Source organism: Megascapheus bottae, chromosome 25 (genome assembly GCF_031878675.1).
Source record: "Megascapheus bottae isolate mThoBot1 chromosome 25, mThoBot2.hap1, whole genome shotgun sequence".
Taxonomy (NCBI): Eukaryota; Metazoa; Chordata; class Mammalia; order Rodentia; family Geomyidae; genus Megascapheus; species Megascapheus bottae.
The window spans coordinates 364,912-389,647 of NC_143533.1; the positions used below are offsets into that span (position 1 = coordinate 364,912).

General features: G+C 41.7%; 1 protein-coding gene across 1 annotated transcript in view; it reads right to left on the reverse strand.

Annotated features, from left to right (window-relative positions):
• The window catches only part of Dnah3 (dynein axonemal heavy chain 3), a 180,918-nt gene that overhangs the window by 44,981 nt on the left and 111,201 nt on the right, over positions 1–24,736 (reverse strand). The window contains exons 40-49 of the mRNA XM_090357818.1: positions 18,697–18,942; positions 16,026–16,129; positions 14,587–14,881; positions 13,460–13,639; positions 10,223–10,346; positions 9,728–9,884; positions 9,164–9,307; positions 7,352–8,018; positions 4,333–4,498; positions 1,016–1,232 (exon numbers count right to left, since the gene is read on the reverse strand). Of these exons, the coding sequence (XP_090213944.1) occupies positions 1,016–1,232; positions 4,333–4,498; positions 7,352–8,018; positions 9,164–9,307; positions 9,728–9,884; positions 10,223–10,346; positions 13,460–13,639; positions 14,587–14,881; positions 16,026–16,129; positions 18,697–18,942 (2,300 nt within the window). The remainder of the gene's footprint in view (positions 1–1,015; positions 1,233–4,332; positions 4,499–7,351; positions 8,019–9,163; positions 9,308–9,727; positions 9,885–10,222; positions 10,347–13,459; positions 13,640–14,586; positions 14,882–16,025; positions 16,130–18,696; positions 18,943–24,736) is intronic.

Below are 24,736 nucleotides of genomic sequence, written 5' to 3' on the forward strand. Positions count from 1 at the left end.
TTCATGAGGTGAAGCAACATGATCAAGGCTGAACAGCTGGTAGGTTATAAGCTGGAATTTGAGCCTAGGTCATACCTACAAACCCCACTTTATTATACTATTTCAAGAAGTCAAGATTAATGCAAGAAAAAAACCCAACAAAACCTCTAGATGAAAACATCAAAATGCTGGGAAAACCAGTTTCTGGGGTCCCCTTGCTCACTTCTCCTCTGCTTTTTTTGCTAGTTCTGAGCTTGAGCTCAGGACCTGAGCACTGTCCTTGGGCTTTCTCAGGGCTAGATCTCTACCATTTCCAGCTTTTTCTATGTATGTAGTATCGAGGAATCAAACCCGGGTCTTCATGCATGCTAGGCAAGCACTCTACCACTAGGCCAAACTCCTGGACCCATCAAAATCCTTTTTCCATTTTAGTACTAGAGTTTTGACCCAGGGTAATATGTTTGCTAGGCATTCAATTATTGAATCTGTCTCCAGCCCTCAGAATGTTAAAGACAAGAACAAGCCTGGCCCTGGTAGCTTTTGTCTATAATGCTGGCTACTCAGAAGGCTGAGATGTGAGGATCACACTATAAACCAGCAGCCCATCAAATAAAGCCTGTGAGATTCTTCTCTCCAACTAATAAGCAATAAACCCCAAAGTGGAGGTGTGGCTCAAATGGTAGAGCACTGGCCTTGACCAAGAAAGCTAAGGGCCTGAATTCAAGTCCCAGTACCAGCACAAGAAACAAAAAGCAAATAACAAATGAAAGGTAAGAATACACAGGCCAGGATTAAAATGAGACAAGAAAAAGGAGCAGATGCAGGTCAGAGCCTGTCACTATTCATTGCTTCTTAAATCTTTCATTTTTCCATACTCCTGGTATTCTAGGCCTCTGTTGCTGTTCTATTTTGCCTTGATCACTCTTTGTTCTTTTTTGGGGGGAGGGTATTGTGTCAGTAATTGAACCCAGGAACTTGTGTGTACTAGGTAAAGTACTCTGCCTCTAAACTACATCTCAATTTTGGAAATACTCACTTGTGAAGATGCAAAATCGAGTTTGTGCAAGCCTGTCAGGTAGCGGTTTCTCATCGTGTCTACCTCTTGCCTCTTACTATTCAGGAGTGTCTTGAAGGTGAGAATCAGTTCAAGGTAGGAGGTGGGAGTTACGTAGTTGTATCTGCGAAGTGTGTTGAAATAATCCACAGATAGCTTCTTTACACTCTCTTGAAAATACTTGCACATGGAGACAACCCTGATGAAAATATCAAAATGGTTAGGCAAGTCCCAACTTCCTACTGAGAGATCTGGCACAATTTTAGTAGTAGATGAGAGATCATTCAGAAGCATATATAGGGCTGGGTTTGATTCCTCAGTACCACATACATAGAAAAAGGTGTAAATGGTGCTGTGGCTCAAGTGGTTGAGCTCTAACCTTAAGAAAGCCCAAGGACAGTGTTCAGGCCCCGAGTTCAAGCACCAGGACTGGTGTATGAACAACAGGCACCCAACTGCTCTTCTGAGGGAACAGAGAAGGAAAGAGGAGTTGGTACACTTACTGGAATGATACCTGAATCCTCTGAAGATCATCTGGCTTATGTAAGACTTGTTTTTGTTTTTGTTATGGTCATGGGGCCTGAACTCGGAACCTGGGTGCTATCCCTGAGCTCTTCAACTCAAGGCTAGTGCTCTACCACATTGAGCCACAGCACCATTTCTGGTTTTCTGGTGGTTATCTCAAGGTAAGAGTCTCTTGGTCTTTTGTGCCTGGTCTGGCTTTGAACAGAAATCCTCAGATCTCAGCCTTCTGAATAGCTTGGATTATAGGAGTGAGCCACCAGCTTACATACAAACTTCTAACCTTTCAGAGTCTGGAAGCTGGGCATTGGTGGCTCATGTTCTTTTATCTTATTTTGTTTTTATTTTAATGTATAGAGGGGTTACAGTTATATTAGCCAAATAGAAGGTACATTACTTGTCACACTTTGATACCCCTTCTCATGTTTTTGTCCCCATTTTGTCCCCTCTCCCCTCCCGCAACCCCTGAATCTCACTTCTTTAGTGCACAGGCTGGGTTTGAACCGTGACCCTCAAGTTTCAGCCTCCTGAGTAGCTAGGATTGCAGGCATGAGCCACCATGCCTGGCTAACACTAACATTTTAAATACACAGAAAGTATTTTCAAGGAAATCAACTACACTGAAATATACATTTCAGTTTTTCTTGTGTGTGCCAGTGCTTGAACTTGGCACTGTCACTGAGCTCTTGTGTTCAAGGCTAGCACTCTACCGCTTGAGCTATAGCTCCACTTCTGGCTTTTTTGGTGGTTAATTAGATATGAGAGTCTCATCGACTTTCCTGGCCAGGAAACTGTGATTCTCAGATCTCAGCTTCCTGACTGACTAGGTTTACAGGCATAAGCCACTGTCACTCAGTTCAGCATATTTTAAACCAAATTTTTACTGTAGTAATATATGTGGCTCTTTAGTATTCAATCAAAGGTCATCAAATTTTTCTGGAAAGGGTTGAGTTAGCTAGCAAAGCTTTTAATGGGTTAGGGTCACAAAGCATCTGTGATAACTAATCTTATAGTGCAAAATCAGCCATCAGCAGTATTTAAATGAATTGCTATGGCTGTGTTCCAATAAAGCTTTATTGACAAAGGCTGTGACCTGAACTTGGCCCATGTCTAAGACTACCAGAATTTTGAAGGAAATGATAAATGGTGCTAATCTAATGGCTGAATGAGTTATCAAAAGAACTATACTCCTACTGGGAACATGTGGATCATGTCTATAGTTCTATTTGTAAGGCTGAGATCTGAAGAACACAGTTTTAAGCCACTCCAGGCAGAAGAATGTGAAACACTCTTATCTCCAGTTAACCAGCATAAAAAGCTGGAAGTGGAGGTAAGGCTCAAGTGGTAGAGCACTACTTGGTGGGAAGAAGCTCAAGGCTCTGAGTTCAGGCCCCAGTAATGGCACATAAAATAAGAATGAACTGTGGTTACTTCTGGTAACAAAGTCACTGTGTTGTTAATCCAACTTGAGGCATTGCCTAATTCATCATGGAAAAAATGTAAAATATCAACTGAATGTCAATGCAAATAAAACTTTAACTTATCCCTATTCATATTCATGAATTCACTGGATTTTATCCACAAGCAAGCCTGTGAATCACACTGAAGGTTTTCTGATCTGGAGCATAAAGTTTAAAACGTTCAAAATAAAATTTAAGGCCAATGCACTCAGATCCTTGCTTACTACAAAATGGTAATTAGACCTATTATGTATCTGGCACTAGGTACTAAGTACCTGGTACTAAGTACTAAGAATAGCAAAGAAGTCTGGGGGTTAATTGATCTTTTCCTTCATGGAACACTCATCATGTCATTCTCATCATTCCCCTAGTCTAGTCAATTAAGTGCTATGAGGGGGGTGATGGATTATATCTGTTGTTATGCATATATTCTTATGCATACATAATGCTTTTTCCATACTCATAAACACCAATTTTCACCTCCTTGATAGCAATATCATTCCCATTGAAAATGCATGTTCTAAAAGAAGTATATTATTGTGTCTAGTTTATTCTAACTATGACAAGACTGCACCTCCAGGACAATACCTCCCCCCACATTTATGTATATGTATAAATATGTGTAATATATATGTGCCAGACTTGAGGCTTGAACTCAGGGCCACAGCACTCTTGCACTCTCCATGAGCTTTTTTTTTCTCATGACTCCTAACACTGGAGCCACAGATCCACTTCTAGCTTTTTGGTGGTTAACTGGAGATAAGAGTCTCATAGACTTTCTTGCCCAGGCTGGCTTGGAACTGTGATCCTCAGATTTCAGCCTCCTGAATAGCTAGGAATACTGGCATGAACTACAGGGCTCTTGATTAGCTTTCTCTGTTCAAGACCAGCCACTGTACAAATTATGTCTCACCTCCACTTTCTCCAGGACAATTCTTAACCAAGAAATTTTATGCCTTTTCAAGCAAAGGTACGTCATTAAAATAATGAAATATGAATTGATTTAAAATTACAAGATGTTTTCTACATGTAAATTGAGAAATCCTTAAAATATCAAGAAAAACATCTGGAAATTAGCTTGGAATTTTTTTTGCCAGTTCTGGGGCTTGACTCAGGACCTGAGTACTGTCCTTGGGCTTTCTCAAGGCTAGTGCTCTACCAGTGGAGCCACAGCACTACTTCTGTTTTTTTCTATGTATATGGTACTGAGGAATCAAACCCTGGTGTTGGTGCATGCTAGACAAGCACTCTAGCCCTAGGCCAAACTCCAGCCTCACCTTGGAATATTTAGGGCAGTAAAAGGCAGTTAAAACTTACTCTCTCCGAATGTTGTCCTGGAGTTCTACATCCTCTAGAAATTTGTTTGCAACTAACTCCAGGGCATCTGTGGGCCAGGACTGGAACCAGTCGATCGTACAGCAATTGATCAGCGAAGGGAACATCCGCAGGCGGTTTCTGAAGGCATCCCCAATTGGACTCATGGCTTTGAAAAAGTAGGTTTGTTAATTCCCTTCTGGCAAGGCAAGGAGAAGCAAGGGGGCAGGTAGATGTCTCCAAGAATTCTAGTAGGGGAGGTGAAGAAGCGGGATGTATCTTATGAGTACACCAGAGGAGTGGTCCTGAGTAGCCATGAAAACCATGGTAACTTCAAGAGAAGGACTGGATGCTTGCATGTCACTCTGTGATAGGTTCTGAATGTTCTACAGTGTTTTCCCTTTTTGATCCTGTGGGTCCTTTTGTCAGAATGGTTGGAACCATTTGACCCATTAGCTCTGTGCATATTAACTCAGACACAACGGGGCCAGATACCCCATTTAAAGTTATGTATAGGTGGACACTGGTGGCTCATGCCTGTCATCCAACTCACTTAGGAGGCTGAGATCTAAGGAGAGTGGTTCCAAGACAGTCCAAGGCAGTAAAGTCCATGAGATCATCTCCAATTAACCACCAAAAAGCCAGAAGTGGAGCTGTAGCTCAAGTGGTAGAGCTGAGTCTTGAGCAAAAAACTCCCAGAGACAATGCTTAGGCCCTGAGTTCAAGCTCCAGGATCGGCACAAAAAATGTAGAAAGAGGGCAAGAGGGAAAGGAAAAGAGAAAGGGAGGAAAGGGAGGAAAGGAGGGAGAGAGGGAGGGAGGGAGGGAGGGAGGGAGGGAGGAAGGAAGGAAGGAAGGAAGGAAGGAAGGAAGGAAGGAAGGAAGGAAGGAAGAAAGGAAAGGAGGGAGGGAGGAAAGGAGGGAGGAAGGAAGGAAGGAAAAAGAGGGAGGGAGGAAGGAAGGAAGGAAAGAAAGGAGGGAGGGAGGGAACAGGAGGGGAAAATGGGAAAGAAGAAAGAGAGAGAATTACTTGTAGAAGTTGCCATCAGTGTGTTTCTTACCCCATTACCATCTCACCAATTTTGGGTTCTAAATCCCAACTTCCATTCATTATTTACTTAAATGCAGTGTGCTAAGAGAGTCATGAAGCATAGGTAGAAGTGTGAAGAGGTCAATGTGGTTGAAGAACAGCGAGAGGACATTCAGATGAGGGAAGAGAGGACAGAGCAGACACTCTGGCAGATGTCATTATAAGCCCCACAAGCTTAAAAACAACAAAAAAAGTCTTTTAGTTTTGGTACTGGGGATCAAATCCAGGCTGTTGTACTTCCTATGTCAAGTGCTTTGCCAGCAAAGCTACATCCTAGCCCCTTGAAATTTTAGTTATTTGGTCATTTTTTGGGGGGTTTTGGTTTTGGTTCACCCTTTTTTCCCCACTGTTTCTGGTCTCCATTTCTCCTCCCTAAGTCACATAAATTTGGTCCTTATTTTTTTGACCAGTCCTGGGCCTTAACACTGACCTTAGGCTTTCTCAAGGTCAGAGCTCTACCATTTGAACCACAGCACCACTTCTAGCCCTTTCTATGTATGTGGTATCAAGGAACCTGGGGCTTCGTGCATGCTAGGCAAGTACTCTAGCACTAGGCTAAATTCCCAGCCCTGTGGTCCTTATTCTAATGGAAAGCAATGGGCTTTGAATTCAGGGCCTTGACACTATCCCTTAGCTTTTTTGAGCATGGCTTGCACTGTACCACTTGCGCCATAGCTCCATTTCCCCATTTTTTGGCTTAGTGGAATGAAAAGTTGATAGTGGACAAGAGCTGATATAGAACAGAAGACTGGACAGATGAGGTCCAGATGTTTCTAAATTAATGGCAGCTTAAATAATCAAAAGGAAGTCAAGATATAGATAGGAATATAGATATGAGAGATAAAGAAGAAACAATTGACAGGACTTGGTAAGCAGAAGTAGGGGGGGCAGTACTGGGGCTTGAATTCTCAGGGTCCTGGTGCTGTCTTGTAAGTGTTTTGTTCATTTTTTTCTCATGTCTGGAACTCTACCACTTGGCCCACAACTCTACTTCCAGCTTTTTTGCTGGTTAGATATGAATCTCACAGACTTTCCTTCCCCAGGCTGGCTTTGAACCACAATTCTCAGATCCCAGCCTCCTGAATATTTAGGATTACAGATGTGAGCCAGGAGACCCAGCTTAAAGAGAGAAGTATTAAACATAACTCTTTTAAATTTCTGGTCAGATTTAACAGTGGTATTCATAGAGAAAATCACAGGTACCTATGTAATATAGCCAAAAGTACACTATCTTAGAGATTTCATTGTAAAGAGGTTTTTTCATATATAATTTTTTTTGCCAGTCCTAGGGCTTGAAATCAGGGCCTAGGCACTGCTCTTGAGCTTACTCAAGGTTAGCACTGTACCACTTGAGCCATAGCACCTGTTCTAACTTTTTCTGTTTATGTGGTACCAAGGAATCAAACCCAGGGCTTCCTGCATGCTAGGCAAGCACTCTACCACTAGGCCACACTCCTGGCCCATAGTGAAGAAGTTTAAAATAGTTATTCATAGCTGGGCACTGGTGGCTCACGCCTGTCATCCCAGCTAACTCAGGAGGTTGAGATCTGAGAATCACAGTTTAAAGCCAGCCTGGACATGAAAGTCCATGAGAGTCAATAAACCACCAGAAAACCAGAAGTGGCACTGTGGCTCAAGTGGTCGAGCGCTAGTCTTGAGCAGAAGAGCTCAGGGACAGCCCCCAGGCCACAAGTTCAAACCCCACAACCAACTCCCTTCCTCCAGGAAAAACAAAAACAAACAAACAAAAAAAACAGCTCTTCAGAGAAGAAGAATGGGAAAATAGGCAGAGAATGTCCAGGTCCTAACTTTTGCCTGCATTGGTAGGATCAACTCAGAGCTACTGGAGGGGTTGAGATTGAGCTTAGGGCACTTGAGAAAACCCTTCAAACCCGGAAGGAAAAGGGGAAGACTGAATTTGTATTCTCTCACCAAGCACAATATGAAGATTCTTTTTCACCTTCTCTATAAAGAAATTGTACATAGAAAGAGGAGTGACTTCGATCTTCTCGCCTTCTGTCCTGGCTACTGTTTGCATCTTTTCCACAATGTCAGCCTTCTCGTCGGCTGGGAAGATATTGGGCACATCACCTGTGTTTAGAAGCATGTTGATATCCTCCACAAAAGACTCATCCTTGATCTGATTATCCGCGAAGAGGAACACAGTACTCTTCGAGGCTACCCCAGCCTGTAGCATGATCTTTTTCAGATCTTCTCGCCAGTCATTGCCTGTATAATTCTTAGTGATCTCAATCTGGTATAGCTCATAGGCGTTCATGAATGTAGACAATTTAGTAGCACTCTGTCGCCCACTGCCTCCAATGCCCACTAGGAGCAAATGGCCTTTGTTCTGCTTCAAGACCCTGCATATCCTGGAGATGTGCTCAATGGCGAACTTGAACATGACCAAAGACATGGGGGCTTTGCTGATGTTATTGAATTCTTCTAAGTAGTACTCCATCACCGATGTGAGCTGTTTTAGATCAATAATCTCATCGTAGATTTTTTGGTCAACTCCTGGCTTGATGAAATCCCCAAAGAAGAGGCTACGGATGTGCTCATCAGTGATCTTGCCATCAGGTGACAAGTGGATGAGTACCTGTGAGAAAGGGAAATATATCAGTTGACCCTTGGCCTGTGATCCAACCAGATTGGTGGGGAGTGGTAGAGAGAGGAATGGGAGATGTGCTCATTCTTTTAAGTTATGGTTTACCAATAGTTTTGTATTTTTTTTCCTTAACAAAGTAGGTGGATCTGATTATTGTAAAGACCATGATTAAAGAAAATTAAATAGAGTGTTTTGGCGGGTCAGTCTATTAAACCAAGAGGTGAAACATTGATGGTCATATTATGAAGTCCCTAAAGAGGACAGCTGAAGAACAGCATCAGTTTTTTTTTAATTTTTATTTTTTGTCTGCTTGCTTCTTCATCACAGGACAAGCATAAGCCCTGGTCTTTACTCTCTAACTAAGGTAGGAATCTTAGATGTTTCCTCTCAGCACTTCTGCATTTGGCCTCTGGAGGCAGTATACAACACTTCCATAATTTTTAAGAAATCACACCTTCTTTACAATGGCAGTAGAACCAGATGATGCAAAGTTTTCGAAATAATTTTCCTTACATGCAAATGGAAAAAAAGAAAGCATCCATAAATGTGAGACTGTGACCAACAGCATCAGGTATTAATCACTTTTTTTGAGTCAAGGACTCTTTCTACATAGTTTGTGCCCAAGCTGGCTATAAACTCAAGATCCTCCTATATCTTCCTCCCCAGTGCTTGGATATAGGTATGTGTCATCATGTTCAGCTTTTTGGCAAGTCCTGGGCCTTGAATCCAGGGCCTGAGCACTGTCTTTGGTCTTTTTTTCTCAAGACTAGAGCTCTACCCCTTGAGCCACAGGACCACTTCTGGCTTTTTTCTATGTATGTGTTACCAAGGAATCCGACACAGATCTTCCTGCATGCTAGGCAAGAACTCTACTACTAGGCCAAACTCTCGGCCCTTAATTTAGCTTTTTAATCTCTTTGCCATGTGTCAAAATGCAAATGTTAATATAGAAATGAATAAGATTAGATCAAGTAAAATACCACCAAATCAAATGACCAGCAGGCATATGCACTATCTTTTCCTGAGATTCAGAGTGGCAAGTCCTTATGGGAATGTAATGCTTTTGACTAATACTCGACTAACAGCCAAACACTTGGGACCATTTCTGAAGCCAAATGAGGGTAGAACTGGCTCACCTTATCCATGCTCTGCTTGAAGCAATTGGAGGTGGCTTCTTTCACCATATTGAAAAAGACCTGCCTGTCTGCCTTGTCAATCAGACGATCATAAAAGACTCGATAAACCTCATGGATCCAAAGCCTGATAAATTTTTCCACATCCTAAAAATGAAGAGTTTAGTTATTGGAATGAGGAGGTGCCTAAAGCGGTGGTTTTTCAAAATGTAACTAAGGGTAGGGAGTTTGGCCTACTGGTAGAGTGCTTGCCTAGCATGCACGAAGGCCCAGGTTTGATTCCTTGGTACCACATACATAGGAAAAAGCCGGAAGTGGTGCTGAAGCTCAAGTGGTAGAGCTCTAGCCTTGAGAAAGTCCAAGAACAGTGCTCAAGCCCTGAGCTCAAGCCCAGGACTGGAAAAAAAAAGATGTAACTAAATCTTTGGGTTGAGATGAGCATGTAAAATACTAAGCTAGGCACAGTGCCTAGTGTACACCAAGCACTTAAGTAACCATTAACAGTCATTACTATATATGCAAGGACATTGCTAAATGATTATGGTAGTATACAACATAATGGCTGACCTGCAGGTGGGTGTAAGGGCATAGAAGTACCCCCTGGATCACCCGTGAGAAGTCCCTCAGATTGAAGACGTAGTGTGACTTGGAGGGAGTTGGCAAGAAGTTCTCCACAGCAGCTCTATAAATTACCTTGGTAGCTTGTACCAGTAGCTTCCCATGCCTTGGGAGAAAGGAAAAGATACACCAGTCAAGAAGGAGCCATGCTGGGCTCATGGCTCCAGCCTGTAATCCTAGTTATTCAGGAGGCTAAGATATGAGGCTTGCAGTTCAAAGCCAGCCTGGGGAACTAAAGCCCATGAGACTCATATCTCCAATTAACCACCAAAAAGGTGGAAATGGAGATGTGGCTCAAGTGGTAGAGCACTAGACTTGAGCTGAAGAGCTCAGGGATAGTGCCCAAGCCCAGGGTTCAAACCCCACAACTTGGGGGGGGGGGGGAAAGGCAGGACAAGGAGCAGACCAGAGTCTTAATACCTAAGAAGATACAGGATCCTCTACCTTAAGAAGGCCACATCAAATCCTTTCCTGAAGTGCCAGTCAGAAATAGAAGTGAAAATCTTGGTTAAAATGTCATCCTCAAAGGCACTGATGGAAACGATATTCAGATGGCGAGTGAATCGTCCTGAAAAGCACATATACACATACATAACATTCACTTGAACTTTCTCACATACTTTCTGGACCATGTGACCATGGAATATAGGATATAGAAGAATTGGTTTTCCCCTTTGCCTTCATTTTTTCTGTGCCACTTCTGGGACTTGAACTCAAGGCCTGGGCACTGTTTCTGAGCTTCGTTTGCTCCAAGGCCAGCACTTTATACTTGGGTCACAGCACATATGGCTTCTTTTGTTTGCTTGGTTATTTTTTTTTTGTGGATCATGGGGCTTGGACTTGGTTGGACGCTGTCCCTGAGCTCTTCAGTTTAAGGCTACAGCCTTACCCTTGAGCCTGTTTTCTAGAGGTTAATTGGAGATAAGAGTCTCAGGTCCTTTTGTGCCCGGAGTTGGTTTTGAGCTTTGGTCCTCAGATCTCAGCCTCTTGAGTAGCTAGGATTACAGGCATGAGCCACTGTGCCTGGCTACATCTGGCTTTTTCTGTTTATGTGATACTGGAGGAATCAAACCCAGGGCTTCATGCACGCGAGGCAAGCAGTCCACCACTAAGCCACATTCCCAGCCCAATGTTTTTGTTTTGTTTCCATTTTTTTTGTCTGAGACTGGGACTCGAACTTGGTACTTGAAGCTTTTTGCTTATTGGCTAGCCCCACAAGTTTTGTTTTTAAAAGAGTAATAGAGGGCCAGGAGTTTGGCCTAGTGGTAGTGCTTGCCTAGCATGTAGGAAGGCTTGGGTTTGATTCCTCAGTACCACATACATAGAAAAAGCCCGAAGTGGCCCTGTAGCTCAAGTGGTAGAGCTCTAGCCTTGAAAAAGCCCAAGGACTCACACGGTTGGCTCACACTTGTAATACTAGCTACTCAGGATGGCGGATCCTCTGAGGATGGAGATTTGAAGCCAGTCCTAGCTGGAAAGCTCACAAGATCCTTATCTCTAATGAACTATTCAAAAAAGGTGCATATGGAGCTGTGGCTCAAGTGCTAAGCTTAGGAACAGCACTCAGGTCCTGAGTTCAAGCCCCAGGATCAGCACAAACACACAAAAAAAGTATATATACACACACATAGTCAATCTGAGACCACTGGTTGTTATGTGAACTTGAAGAAATCTTTTGATAGGGATGAAAATAGTAATGATGATGATGGTGATAATGATGATCATGATCATGATCATGATCATGATGATTTATGCTCTGTATTACACAAACACAAATCTGCTGCCAACCCATACTCTTTGCCCCCATCATTTCAATTGTCTTCTGCCTAAGTTTGCCTATCATAATCCTGACAGCTGGTTCAATGAATCAGCTGGCCCTCTGCTGAAGCCAGTCATTAAAAATTGACATCAAAGCTAGGCCTGGACCAGTGGTTGACATCTATAATCTTAATTACTCAAGAGGCTGAGTGTTGAGGATCTCAGTTAAAAGCCAGCCCAGGCAGAAAAGTCTATGAGAGTCTTATCTCCAATTAACTAGCTCCCTCCAATAAAAAGCAATAATGGAGCTGTGGCTCAAGTGGTACAGTGCTAACCTTGAGCAAAATAAAAAATTCAGGGAGAAATGGCAACCAGGCTCTAAGTTCAATCCCTGGGACCAACAGTCCTCCCTCCTCAAAAGTCAACATTAGTCACCCCATGCCTATAAAAAAGTACATTACAAGCCAGGTGCTGGTGGCTCATGCCTATAATTTTAGATACTCAGGAACCTGAGATCTGAGAATCATGATTCAAAGCCAGCCCAGGCAAGAAAATCTATGAGACATTTTCCTCCAAATAATTACCAGAAAACTAGAAGTAGTGCTGTGGCTCAAAGTGGCAGAGCACTCACCTTGAGTCAAAGAGCTCAGGGATGGGCCAGGAGTTTGGCCTAGTGGTAGAGTGCTTTCCTAGCATGCACAAAGACTCAGATTTTATTCCTTGGTACCACATACATTAAAAAAATAGACTTTTTACTATGGTACAAGGGGTAGAGCTCTAGCCTTAATGAAAGCCCAAGAACAGTGCCCAGGCCCTGAGTTCAAGCCTCATGGCCAGGGGGAAATAGAGTACAATAGAAACCAGTAGTTCACGCCTGTAATCCTAGCTACTCAGGAGATCTGAGGATTGCAGTTTAAAGCCATCCCAGACAAGAAGGTTCATGAGACATTAATCTCCAATTAACCACTAAAAACCAGAATTAGCACTGTGGTTCAAAGTGGTAGAGAGCTAACCATGTGCCCAGGCCCAGAGTTCAATGATACAGATTCTTTGTTGTTATTGTTGTTGGTGGTTGTGGGGCTTGAACTCAGGGCCTGGGTGCTGATCCTGAGCTCTTCAGCTCAAGGCTACTGCCCTACCCCTGGAGCCACAGCACCACTTCCAGTTTCCTAGTGGTTAGAGATAAGAATCTTATGGACTTTAATGCCCATGCTGGCTTTGAACCATGATCCTCAAATCTCAACCTCCTGGGTAACTAGAATTACAGTCGTGAGCCACTGATGGCCCTGAACTATGTTCTTCATGAGACACTCTCATATGTCATCCTTGATGATACAGATGCCATTTCCTTCCACACCTTATTTTGCTTAGTGCTAGCACATAGAAGGCACCCAGTAAAATGAAGACTCTTCTTCAGAGAAGGCTCTCTGTTTTCTTCTTTTCCTGTCCTTTCTCTTATTCTTCTTTCACTCTAACATTTGAACCACAGGTCTACTTCCAGGGTTTTTTTTGCAGGTATTAAGAGTCTCATAGAATTTCCTGCCCAGCCTGGCTTCAATTCATGAGCCTTATAACTCAGTTTCCAGAAAAATCTAAAATTATAGGCAGGAGCCACTGTTGGAGACTCTTTTTCTTCAATTAATCTTGACAGAATGCCCACTTCCCATCAGCTGAACAATGTGCAAGATTTACACACATGATCACACCTAGGCTCTAGCCAAAGATTCCTCATACCCTCTTGTCATCTTTCTAGTGTATTTCACAAGTGTCAACAGTCTGTAACTAACCCGAACTCTTTTAGTTGTACCCTAATCATACTTGGCTCCCTGTCTCAGGAAAGAGCACCCTTCACCAACCTCCTATTCATGATAGCCAGCTCTGCTCGGAAAGGGAAAAAAGGAATGAGCCCTCTGCTTCACCTACCAGTAATATCATTCCTTCCACCGCCAGGGGGCCCCATAGCTGTCACCAGAAGCACATCTACAATGTCCAGTCTGTTTGTGTCTTTTTTGTCAAACCAATAACCATGGTCAATCCAATGTCTCAGGAGCTCAATGGGGGGTTGGGCCCCATATACTTCTTTTGCTGGCATGTTGAGGTCATCTGTAGAAGAGAAGCCATAGGCACATCCTGTAAGTCTCTAGGATCTTTTGGCTTCACAGGAGGTAACTTTACTATTCAGGGAGAGTCTGTCCAGTTTCCTGAGTTCTGAGCTCTGCTGGATTTTTATGGCTCTATCTAAGATGCACAATTGATATCAACAAACAGATATATTGAATGTTTTCCATTGCCTTTATCCTAACTAATACTTATTGTCTACTACATGCTAAAGATTTTGTGAATTGCTGGAGATAGATACCACAACAAAGAGACAACCAATAGTTGTTTTTCTTATTATTTTCTTTTATTTATTTTCTTCATGCATTTTTTATTATTATAAAGGTGATGTAAAGGGTTATAGTTTTGTAAGTCAGATAAAGAGTCTTTCTTTCTTCTTTCTTTCTTTCTTTTTTTCATTCTTTCTTTCTTTCAGTCTGGGGCTTAAACTCAGAACCTGGGCACTATCCCTGAGTTTCTTTTAGTCCACCTTTCTTTTGGTTTGTGTGGTACTGAGGAATTGAACCCAGGGCTTCATGCATGCTAGGCAAGCACTTTACACTAAACCACATTCCCAGCCCAAGAGTACTTTTTCTTTTGAATATCCCTTACTTCACTCTCTCCTAGATTTTTTTCTCTAGTCCCCACCCACAAGTTGTACAACTCATTTTCAACATAGTGTCTAGTGAGTACCACTGCTGCATTGTCCTTAGGTTTCTGTGCTTTCCTTACCCTTCCAAAGACAAATAAATGAACAAACAAGGATATGAAAACAAAAACAGCAACAATGAAAAAACCTCATTTCCATTTCCTAGAGTGACACTATTTTCCAAAAGGGACTCACTATATTGAGCTTACCTTGAACACTACAGCACATACCACTGTGCCAGTCAATTTATGTACACATATGTGTTAAATCACACTACATGTAAAGACTCAGGCCGATGACTTACCCACAAATACGACTGCTTTCTTCCCTAGGGGAGGCCCAAAAAGACCCTTGCGACGGCGATCCAGCTTGGACATGATGATATCTTGGGTTTGATTGGCTGTAGTTCTGGCAGAGAAATTGATAAAGTTGGGCAGGTAGATATTTTTGGGAAGGTGGAGAAGAAAATTGTTGGTGATAGCTGATTTTCCAGTGCCTGTGGGACCCACAAACAGCATTGGAATTTCATGGTCAAGGTAAGTTTTCAAGAAGAAAGTCTGCCGGGCTGTTTCCATTGTAGGAATGATGAGTTCTGAGACCTATATCATAAAAACATAGGAGAACTTTGGAAATGGATCCAGTGGGCTCGAAAAAAACTGGCTTTGAATTCTAGTTCCATTTACTATTATCTGTGAGACTATGATTAAACATTCAGCCTCTTAGGTCCTCCTTTTGACATCATGCAACATGGAGATAAAATACAGAGTTGGGGTGAGCTTAAATGAGACCACCAATAAAATACCTTCCGTTACTGTGCCTCTTTTGTAGATGAGAAAACAGAGGACCAAACTCCTACTTCAACTTGCTCAAGTAACCCAGCAAATATGAGTGAAGCAGGGATTTGAAGCCCATGTGTATAACTGTAAAGCCTAGATCCTTTTTACTTTGAAATAAAGAGTTACAGGTAAATTATCTATTACCCAGAAAATCACAATCTGATTTTCTGAGGAATTTTCTGCTTTCTCTGGGGAATTATAGATTGTGTGTGTGTGTGTGTGTGTGTGTGTGTGTGTGTGTGTGTGTGTGTAGTGTTGCTCAGTGGTAAATGAACCCCTGATATCACTAATCCTAGTTTATACTCCCTTTGATCTTGTGATGATCCTTGAAACAAGTTTAATTTCTATTTTATGATGAAGTAAACAAAGAGTCTCAGAGAATTTCTGTTGGGGGCCGAGTAACGCCATGTCTAATAACTTTCTGCTGAGGCTTGTAATAGAGATAAAACACGTGGATCTCTTTGTCCTGTCCATCTTGTATACTGATAGGCTCCCTCACCCAATATAAGGATGAGGGATTTAGGGAATAAAGAGAGAGATCTTCCTGCCTTGATGAAGCTGTGTGGTGTCTCTGTTCATGCCCTGGGGTAAGAAGGCTGGGTGCGGGAGGACATTGGGCCCCTTCCTCTCGCAGCTTGTCCTGGTCGGGGTGAGTTTTTCCCCATCCCCCCTACTAGTAGAGAGGGACCGGGGACAAAGGACCCCGACAAATTTCCTATCTGGACTGACTTTGAACCATGATCCTCAGATCTCAGTCTACAGAGTAGTTAGAAATATAAACCTGAGCCATGGATGCCCAGCCTAAGGAAATGATTAAAAGTACACAGAGATTTTAATGCATGCACCAAGGAAAGTATTAAAAGAAATTCTAGAAACCACAATGCCGTAGCTAACACTTTTCTTTTACCTTTGCATTGGCAGGGATATTTTCTTCCTCTTTAGTGATATACTCTGTCCATGCTTCCCAACGTCCACCTCCTTGTTTGACGAAATAAAACTCATAGATGCTTCCTGCACCCCCCAAAACAGAACAGGTTCTTAAGCATAAAAAGTACTTAACATTTTATATTGTAGGTATTTGACTCCTTAGCTGTAGGCATCCAAAACATATGACAACTAGCCCAGGCATAATTGTGGTGAATTGTAAATTTTAAAAACAGGAACAACACTTTAAAGAGGAATGACTTCATTATTTGTACAAAAATGTTAAGGGCTGATTATGCAAATGATTAAATGATTCTTAGTAATCAAAACAGCAGGGTTGAGAAAAATAACAGCAATAAATCATTCTAAAATCTACAATTTTTTTACTTTACCAAAAGTGTATCAATGATAGCATTTTAAGTGAGTTCATGCAATAACATTAAGTAGAAGTAGATATCAAATTATGCTAACCATTTAACCCAACTACATGAAAATATGCACATGCATTGAAATATAATAGAAAATGAAACTGAGGGGCCTGGAATGTAGCCAGGTGGTAGACTGCTTGCCCAGCATGTACTAGAACCTGGGTTCAATTCCTTGGTACCACATACACAGAAAAAGCCAGAAATGGTGCTGTAGTTCAAGTGGCAGAGTGCTAGTCTTGAGAAAAAAGTGTCCAAGTACAGTGCCCAGGCCCCGAGTTAGACCCAGGACTGGCAAAAAAAAAAACTAAGAAAAAACGATTGCCAATGGCTCATCCTAGCTAATCCTAGCTACTCAGGACACTGTGATCTGATTACCACAGTTCAAAGCCAGCCCAGGTAGGAAAATCTCTGGGACTCTAATCTACCAGGAAAAATCCAGTAATGGAGCTTTAGTTTTATGGCAAGGCACCAGCCTTTAGTGAAAAAAGTTAAGGGACTGTGCTCAAGCCCTGAGCTTCTCTGCACTAGCATAAGTGACAGAGACAGAGACAGAGACAGAGAGAAGAGGAAGAAACAGGTTATTTCTGAAATAACTTCAAGTGGCAATTCTTTCAGCCCTCTTCTTAAGTACACTCAGTAGACTAACATATTGAGAGGTCATCATGAAGATGAAAGAGAGAATTTTTTTGTGTCGGTTATGGGGCTTGAAGTGTGAGCCTGGGTGCTGTCCCTGAGCTCTTCAAATGAAAGCTCCCACCCTAACTCTTGAGCCACAATGCCACTTCCAGTTTTCTACTGGTTAATTGGGGATAAGAGCCTCATGATCTTTAGTGCTGGGGCTGGCTTTGAACTGTGATCTTCAGATCTCAGCCTCCTGAGTAGCTACGATTACAGGCATGCGCCACTGCACTCAGCAAAATGTTTCTTAAAATGACATGGATCAAGATGCATATTCTATAAGCTGTTTCATTAAGTGGCCACTCCCCTGTACAACATAAAGATAATAAAATAAATGTTGAAAAGATAAAAATAAATATTCCTAGTAACATTTAGTTCTAGGGCTCTTTGAGTCTCATCAGAATAATGAATCTCATTTTCTTCACTTTGTGATTGTGACTCAAATTCTGGTATGGGTTTAAGGATAGAAAGGAGAGAATAGTAGAAACCCCAGAAGGTAAGTAACTTCTGTTTCCTCTGAGGGGCCCCCTCACTCCATATCTTTGTTTCTCTCCATTTGGAGAATGAGGCAAAGTTCTCAACTGAGAAGTAAGTCACTTTTCAAAGATCACTCAATGAATGAGAGAATATATCTGATATTACCCCTCCCCAAAAAAATCACTTCCTGACAAAGTGGGATAGGTGCCAAATGATGTGAACCCAACCTTGAGAGAATCCCCTAAGGCCTGCTTGTTTTTCTTAGAGTGAATTCCCAATGCAGTTGCTCCAACATTTAATGGAGAGATGCATTCACTCTCATAGTTCCTAGATCATAAAAAGCAAAATGTAAAAAAAATGTCCCATGAGGTCAAGAAAGGCTTTCCTGAGGTAATGCATTTAGGATTCAAACCCTGGACCCTTGTGGAACAAGCATTTGAACTTTTCAAAGACAGTTATAAAAATGTACAACCAAAGGCGGATGCAAAATGTCATATGTTACATAATTTCATGTATACAAAATATTAAAATATATAGAGAGTAGATTATTGATTGTCTATGGCTGAGGGTGAAAATAGGGACTAATTGCAAAGAGTCCCGAAGAGACACTTACACAAGGATGAAAAAGATGTTCTGAAATGCAAGCCTTTCCTCTTTTTAAGTTGATTCTCTCAGCTATTTGTTACTGTACTGGAAAACTAACTGGCGTAGAAATGAATGAAGAGACTGGGTGATGAAAGGAAAGTACACTGGCTATCTCCCCATGGTTGCCTAAGGACAGATGCATATTGCACTGAAATTAGGCAGCTATTCACTTGCTTGCCAGCTACAAGTGAGCCATAGCTCCACTTATGCCTTTTTTCTGGTTAATAGGAGTATCACTGAATTTTTTGCCTGGGCTGGTTTAAATTGCAATCCTCAGATCTCAGCCACTGAGTATTTATTCACTGATACTCAGCTGTCTTGGCTTCTATAAAGGAAAGGCCTCACATAGTCCATGGATTTTGTTTGGGTTGGGGAGACATGATTTCAATTATCTTAACAAGACATAATAAAGAAGCTTGAAATTACCTCTTTCAGGAAAGATGTTGGTTTTGGTGAGTTTGACACTTTTGGGTCTTGGGTTTTTGTCATCTATGCCCATGATCAGGTTGCGGAAATACAAATCAAATTTCTTTCGGCTGTCCCCGTTGATGGTGCCAGCCACAGTCCACACCAATGCGAAGAGGAATAGTCCTTGCAGCCAGAGGAAGATCTGCTGACTTGTCAGGCTTTCAAACAATTCACTGTCTTCCTCTTCTGACTTCTTGATTTCATCTGAAAGTGAAAAGGAGAAGGAAGCTGGTACCAAGAATCATTGCTACATATTTATAGCCACTGTGTGTGATCTGGTTAGTTTTGCCAGAGGGAGTTTGTGTGCGTGTGTGTGTGTGTGTGTGTGTGTGTGTGTGTGTGTGTGAGAGAGAGAGAGAGAGAGAGAGAGAGAGAGAGAGAGAGAGAGAGAGAGAGAGAGAGAGAGAGAGAGAGAGATTGGATTGGCTGGGTACCCATCACATAACAGATTTTTTACCATACACATATTTTTGTGTGTGCATATGCTGGTCCTGGGGCTTGGAATGAGGCTTGGGCTCTGTCCTTGAACATTTTTGCTTAAGGCTAGTGCTCTACCACTCCAGGTCTCCATTTCCAGCCTTTTGGTTAGTTAATTGGAGACCAGGGTTTCATGGGCTTTCCTGTCCAGACTGGCTTTGAACCACAATTCTCAGAACTCAGCCTCTTGAGTAGCAAGGTTTACAGGTGTGAGTCACCAGTGCCTGGCTCCATTTATATATTTTTACTGTGTTAAAATATACACAACATACAATTGGCCATCTTTTCCATTATAAAGTATGTATACTCTAGGGATATTAAGTACATCCATATTGTGCAATTATCACTACCATTCATATTCAGAACTCTTTCCATCTTATATAACTAAAGCTTTGTAACCACTAAACAATAACTTAATCTCCATCCTCCCTTCACCCCTCATTTAACCAGCATTGTTTTTGTTTGTGTGTGTTTTTGTTTTATTGTCTATAAACTGGAATATCTCTAACCTAAGTACAGTAGTAATATTGCAACTGGTTTATTTTACGTAATACAATGTTTTTAGGGTACATCCACGTTGTGCTTATGTGTCAAAATTTCCCAAATGGTATTTCCTTGGGTGATTATAACACAGTTTATTTAACCATGTTTCTGTTGGTAGACATTTGGGTTGCATCTCAATGATTACGAGTATGGGAATAAGAATATTGGATCAAGCCTTTGCTTTAAATTATTTTGAGTACATACTCAGAATATATACTTAGGATAATAAGGTAACTCCATATTTTTTCTTTTTAATAAAAGCCACCAAACTATTTTTCATACCTGCTGTATCATGTTAAGTTCCCAACAAACATCTGTAAGGATTCCAGTTCTTCCACTTCCTCATGGGTGTCTTTTGTTTTTTTGGTTCATTTTGTTTTTGCCAGTCCTGGGGTTTGAACTCAGGGCCTGAGCAGTGTTCTTGGGCTTTCCTCAGGCTAGCGCTCTACCACTGGATCCACAGCACCACTTCTGGCTTTTCTAGGAATCAAACTCAGGTCTTTGTGCGTGCTAGGCAAGCACTCTACCACTAGGCCAAACTCCTGGCCCTGTGCTTGTTTTTCATTTGTAGCCATCCTAATAAGTCAGAGGTAATTTATTATGACTCTGACTTTCATTTTCCTACTTATTGGTGATGTTGATTATTTCATGGACTTTTTGGCTATTTGAATTTCTTATTTGGAGAAATTTCAAGTCTTTTATCCATTTTTTGTATTATATTGCTTTATTTGTTTGAATATGAGATTCTCTTCATGTTCTGAATAAGAATCCTCTGTATATAACTGGCAGACATCTTGTTCTATTCTGACTCTGTTAGTAAATTTGTTTTTAATGCATAAAGGTTTTTAAATTTTGATGAACTCTAATTTGCTCATTTTTCTTTTCCTTCTTTCTTTCTTCCTTCCTTCCTTCCTTCCTTCCTTCCTTCCTTCCTTCCTTCCTTCCTTCCTTTCTTTCTTCCTTTTGTGTGTGTGGGTCATTGGGCTTGAACTCAGCCGGGGCACTGTCCCTGAACTCTTCAGCTCAAGGCTATGACCCTACCCCTGGGTCTGAGTGTTGTCCCTGAGCTCTTCAGTTCAAGACCACCCTACCCTTGAGCCAAACATCACTTCCCATTTTTTCAAGTGGTTAAATGGAGATAAGAGTCTCAAGTCCTATTTTGCTTGGGCTTGCTTTGAACCTTGATACTCCGATCTCAGTCTCTTGAGTAGCTAGGTTTATAGGTGTTAGCAACCATGCCAGGCTTAATTTGCTTATTTTTCTTTTGTTGACTATGTCTATGATGTCAGGTCCATTGATTCAATGCCATGAGTTTCTGTTTTGTTTCTTTTGAAAGTTTTATAAAACTTTTGGCTTTGTCTTTAGATATTTTATTCATTTAATTTTTATATACCATATTGGGTAAGAATCAAAGTTCATTTTTGAGAACCAGGTGGTTAGCTAGTTTTCCTAACACTATTAGTTGAAAATACTTTATTGTCCATCCCTGAATTGTACATGTAATCAAAAAACTTTGGCAAATCCACAAATTATCAAGAAAAAAATATCAAATGTCACAGCTGAAATCAATAAAATAAAAGGAACAATACAAAAGTGCAATGAGGCCAGGAGTTTGGCCTAGTGGTAGAGTGCTCACCCTGCATGCACAAAGACCTGGATTCGATACATAGAAAAATGCCAGAAGCGGTGCTAAGGCTCAAGTGGTAGAGCTGTAGCCTTTAGAAAGTCCAAGGACAGTGCTCAGGCCCTGAACTTAAGCTCCAGACTGCAAAAAAAAAAAGTGCATAAAACAAATAATTTGTTCTTTGGAAGAATAATCAAGATCAGAGTGTGGTGGAAGATGGCGGTGGTTCAGTGTGAGTCTTTCTGAGCTCTTGCCAAGATACCACCAGTTCTGGCATCGCAGGAGAAAGTTCATACCCAAAGATCGATCCTAAGTAAGCTTTAGCACCACAGAGATCTCAGTCAGAGAGGAAAAAGGCAGAAAACTGGTGCTAGAAGACAGCATGGAGTGGCCCCAGCCACACAGAGCCGCCACAGAGACAAAGCCTCCTTCCCACACCTGAGCAGACTGTGCTTCTCAGCAGCGCAGGCCTGCCAGCTCCAGACAGAGCCACACAGAGCCTGTGCGAGCCCAGAGCCATCACCTGGCCGTGGCGCGGACCTGCCAGCTTCACGGAACCAGAAAATTCAGCAATTTGTAAGTACCTCCGAGGACAATTCTACCTCCGCTAGAGGAACGGCTTTGGGAAGGAATCCCCTCCTCCACCAGCCGAGAGCAGCGCCATCTTGACTGCTGGCAAAGACCCGACCAACTGGAGCCTGAAAGGTGGTGCTGGCAGCGCCATCATTCAAAAGGGCAAAGGTTTTCCCCGAGGCAGCTTAGCCAATGTCCGCCCCCAGAGCTAGCAGAAGTTCCTCCCCCTGGGCGGGGCCGCACTCCTGGTAAACAAAGCTGCTCCTGGCTTCTCCTGCTTTTATTTTTTTCTGCCCAATCAAGCAAACTGATCAGGAAAACCACAAAGCCAAATCGCAAGAAAAAAATACTTTTTGAAGTGTTTGGATCCCAAATTTAGTGGAGACACAAGTTTCCTATCCTGTTCCCCCCACACACAAAGAACAAACTGAAAAATGCCCCCCTTTTTTCATTTGCATTTTTATGTGTTCTTATTTTTTTTGTCATTTTACTTTCACCTTTCTTTTTTTTAATGTTATGATTCTTTCCTTTTCCCCCCTCCCCGCTTTCCTTCTGTCATTGTGGTTGGTCCTAGAAACATAGTGACAGCACTTGGTACAGACTGGATACAAATGATGTTTTTATTGATACAGCCACCTGCTTTTTATTTTATTTTATTTTTTTTATTGTAATTAGTAAAAGGGTTACATGATATTTGCCAGATAGAAGGTGCATTAATTCACATACATTGATACCCTTTCACATGTCTTGGTACCCGTATCCCGCCCCCCCCCACACCCCCTACCCGTCTTGGTTTTCCCCCCTTCCCTATCAAATTTCAAATATCCAAATACAAATAAATTCAATAAATCAGATAACAAGGTGAGATACTATACCAATATGAGATAACCAAGGGACAGCAAAGGAGATGAGAGACAACATAGTACATTAAGGACAACAATCATTCATTATATGTCTTTTGTTTCACTATCCTGGAAGTCCTTTCAATTAGCTTCACATTATATGTCCTTATGTATCAAGATTTTGCTCTATTGCAAATCTCTGCTAGTAGAGCCCAAGGTTTCTACTGATTATGACAAATGAGGGAAACCATTGAGCCTAAGTTCCTTTGAGTCTGGCTTACTTCACTTAATAGGATTTTTTCTAAGTCTTTCCATTTCCTATCAAATGGGGCGATGTCATTCTTTCTGACAGCAGCATAGAATTCCATTGTGTACAAATACCACAACTTGTTGATCCACTCATCAACTGAGGGACATCTAGGTTGGTTCCATATCTTTGCTATGGTGAATAGTGCTGCAATGAACATTGTTGTGCTAGTGGGTTTAGTATGTCCTTGTTTCTGGGTGGTTGGGTAAATGCCAAGTAGTGGAATTGCTGGGTCATAGGGGAGTTCTATGTTTAGCCTTTTGAGGCACTGCCACACTGCTTTCCATAGTGGTTGAACGAGTATGCACTCCCACCAACAGTGTAGTAGTGATCCCTCCTGGCCACATCCCCTCCAGCATCTGTTGTCATTCGTTTTCCTGATCCTGGCCATTCTAGCTGGAGTGAGGTGGAATCTTAGAGTTGTTTTGATTTGCATTTCTTTTATGACCAGAGATGTTGAGCATTTCTTCATGTGTCTAGAGGCCATTTTTGTTTCTTCTTCAGAGAAGACTCTCTTTAAGTCTTTGGCCCATTTTTTAATGGGATGGTTGTTACTTTGGAGGTTAGTTTTGGAGTGATTCAATTTTTTGAGTTGTTGATATATTTTAGATATGAGGCCTTTGTCCGTTGTTTGGTTGGTGAAGATCTTCTCCCACTCTGTAGGCTTCCTGATTAGTTTACTAGCTATGTCCTTTGCCCTGCAAAAGCTCTGCAGTTTAATGCAGTCCCACTTATCCAGCCTTTCTCTGATTTGTTGTATTTCTTGGTCCTTATTAAGAAAGTTTCGACCTGTGCCAAGGAGGCCTAGTGTATCTCCTATTCCTTCCTGTAGAGTTTTCAGTGTGTCAGCTTTTACCTCCAGGTCTTTGATCCATTTGGAGTTAATTCTAGTGCAAGGTGACAAAGAAGGATCCAGCTTTAGTTTTCTGCAAGTGCTTAACCAGTTCTGCCAGCACAACTTGTTGAAGAGGCTGTCTTTCTTCCATTCTATTTTTTTGGCTACCTTGTCAAAGATTAGGTGGCCATAGGTCTGTGGTTTAATATCTGGGTCCTCTGTTCTATTCCATTGGTCTTCAGGCCTGTTCCTGTGCCAGTACCAAGATGTTTTGAGAATTATAGCTCTGTAATAGAGTCTAAAGTTTGGGATTGAAATTCCTCCAGCGCTGTTCTTTCTGCTAAGAAGTGTTTTTGCTATACGGGGTCTTTTATTGTTCCATATGAAATTTTGGATTGCCTCTTCTATTTCTTTAAAGAATGACATTGGGATGTTGATGGGTATTGCATTGAATTTGTAGATAGCTCTTGGCAAGATCATCATTTTCACAATGTTGATTCTTCCAATCCAGGAGCATGGGAGGTTTTTCCATTTCCTTAGTTCTGCTTTAATTTCCTTTTTTAGGGTTTTAAAGTTTTCGTCAAAAAGGTCCTTTACATTCTTAGTTAAGCTAATACCTAGGTACTTTATTTTCTTTGAGGCTATTGTGAAAGGAGTTTCTTTCCTGATTATTGCCTCGTTCCTCTCACTGTTGGCATAAAGGAAGGCAGTTGATTTTTGAGGGTTGATTTTATAGCCTGCTACTCTTCCAAAGCTTTGAATCAGCTCAAGGAGCTTGGGAGTAGAGTCTATAGGAT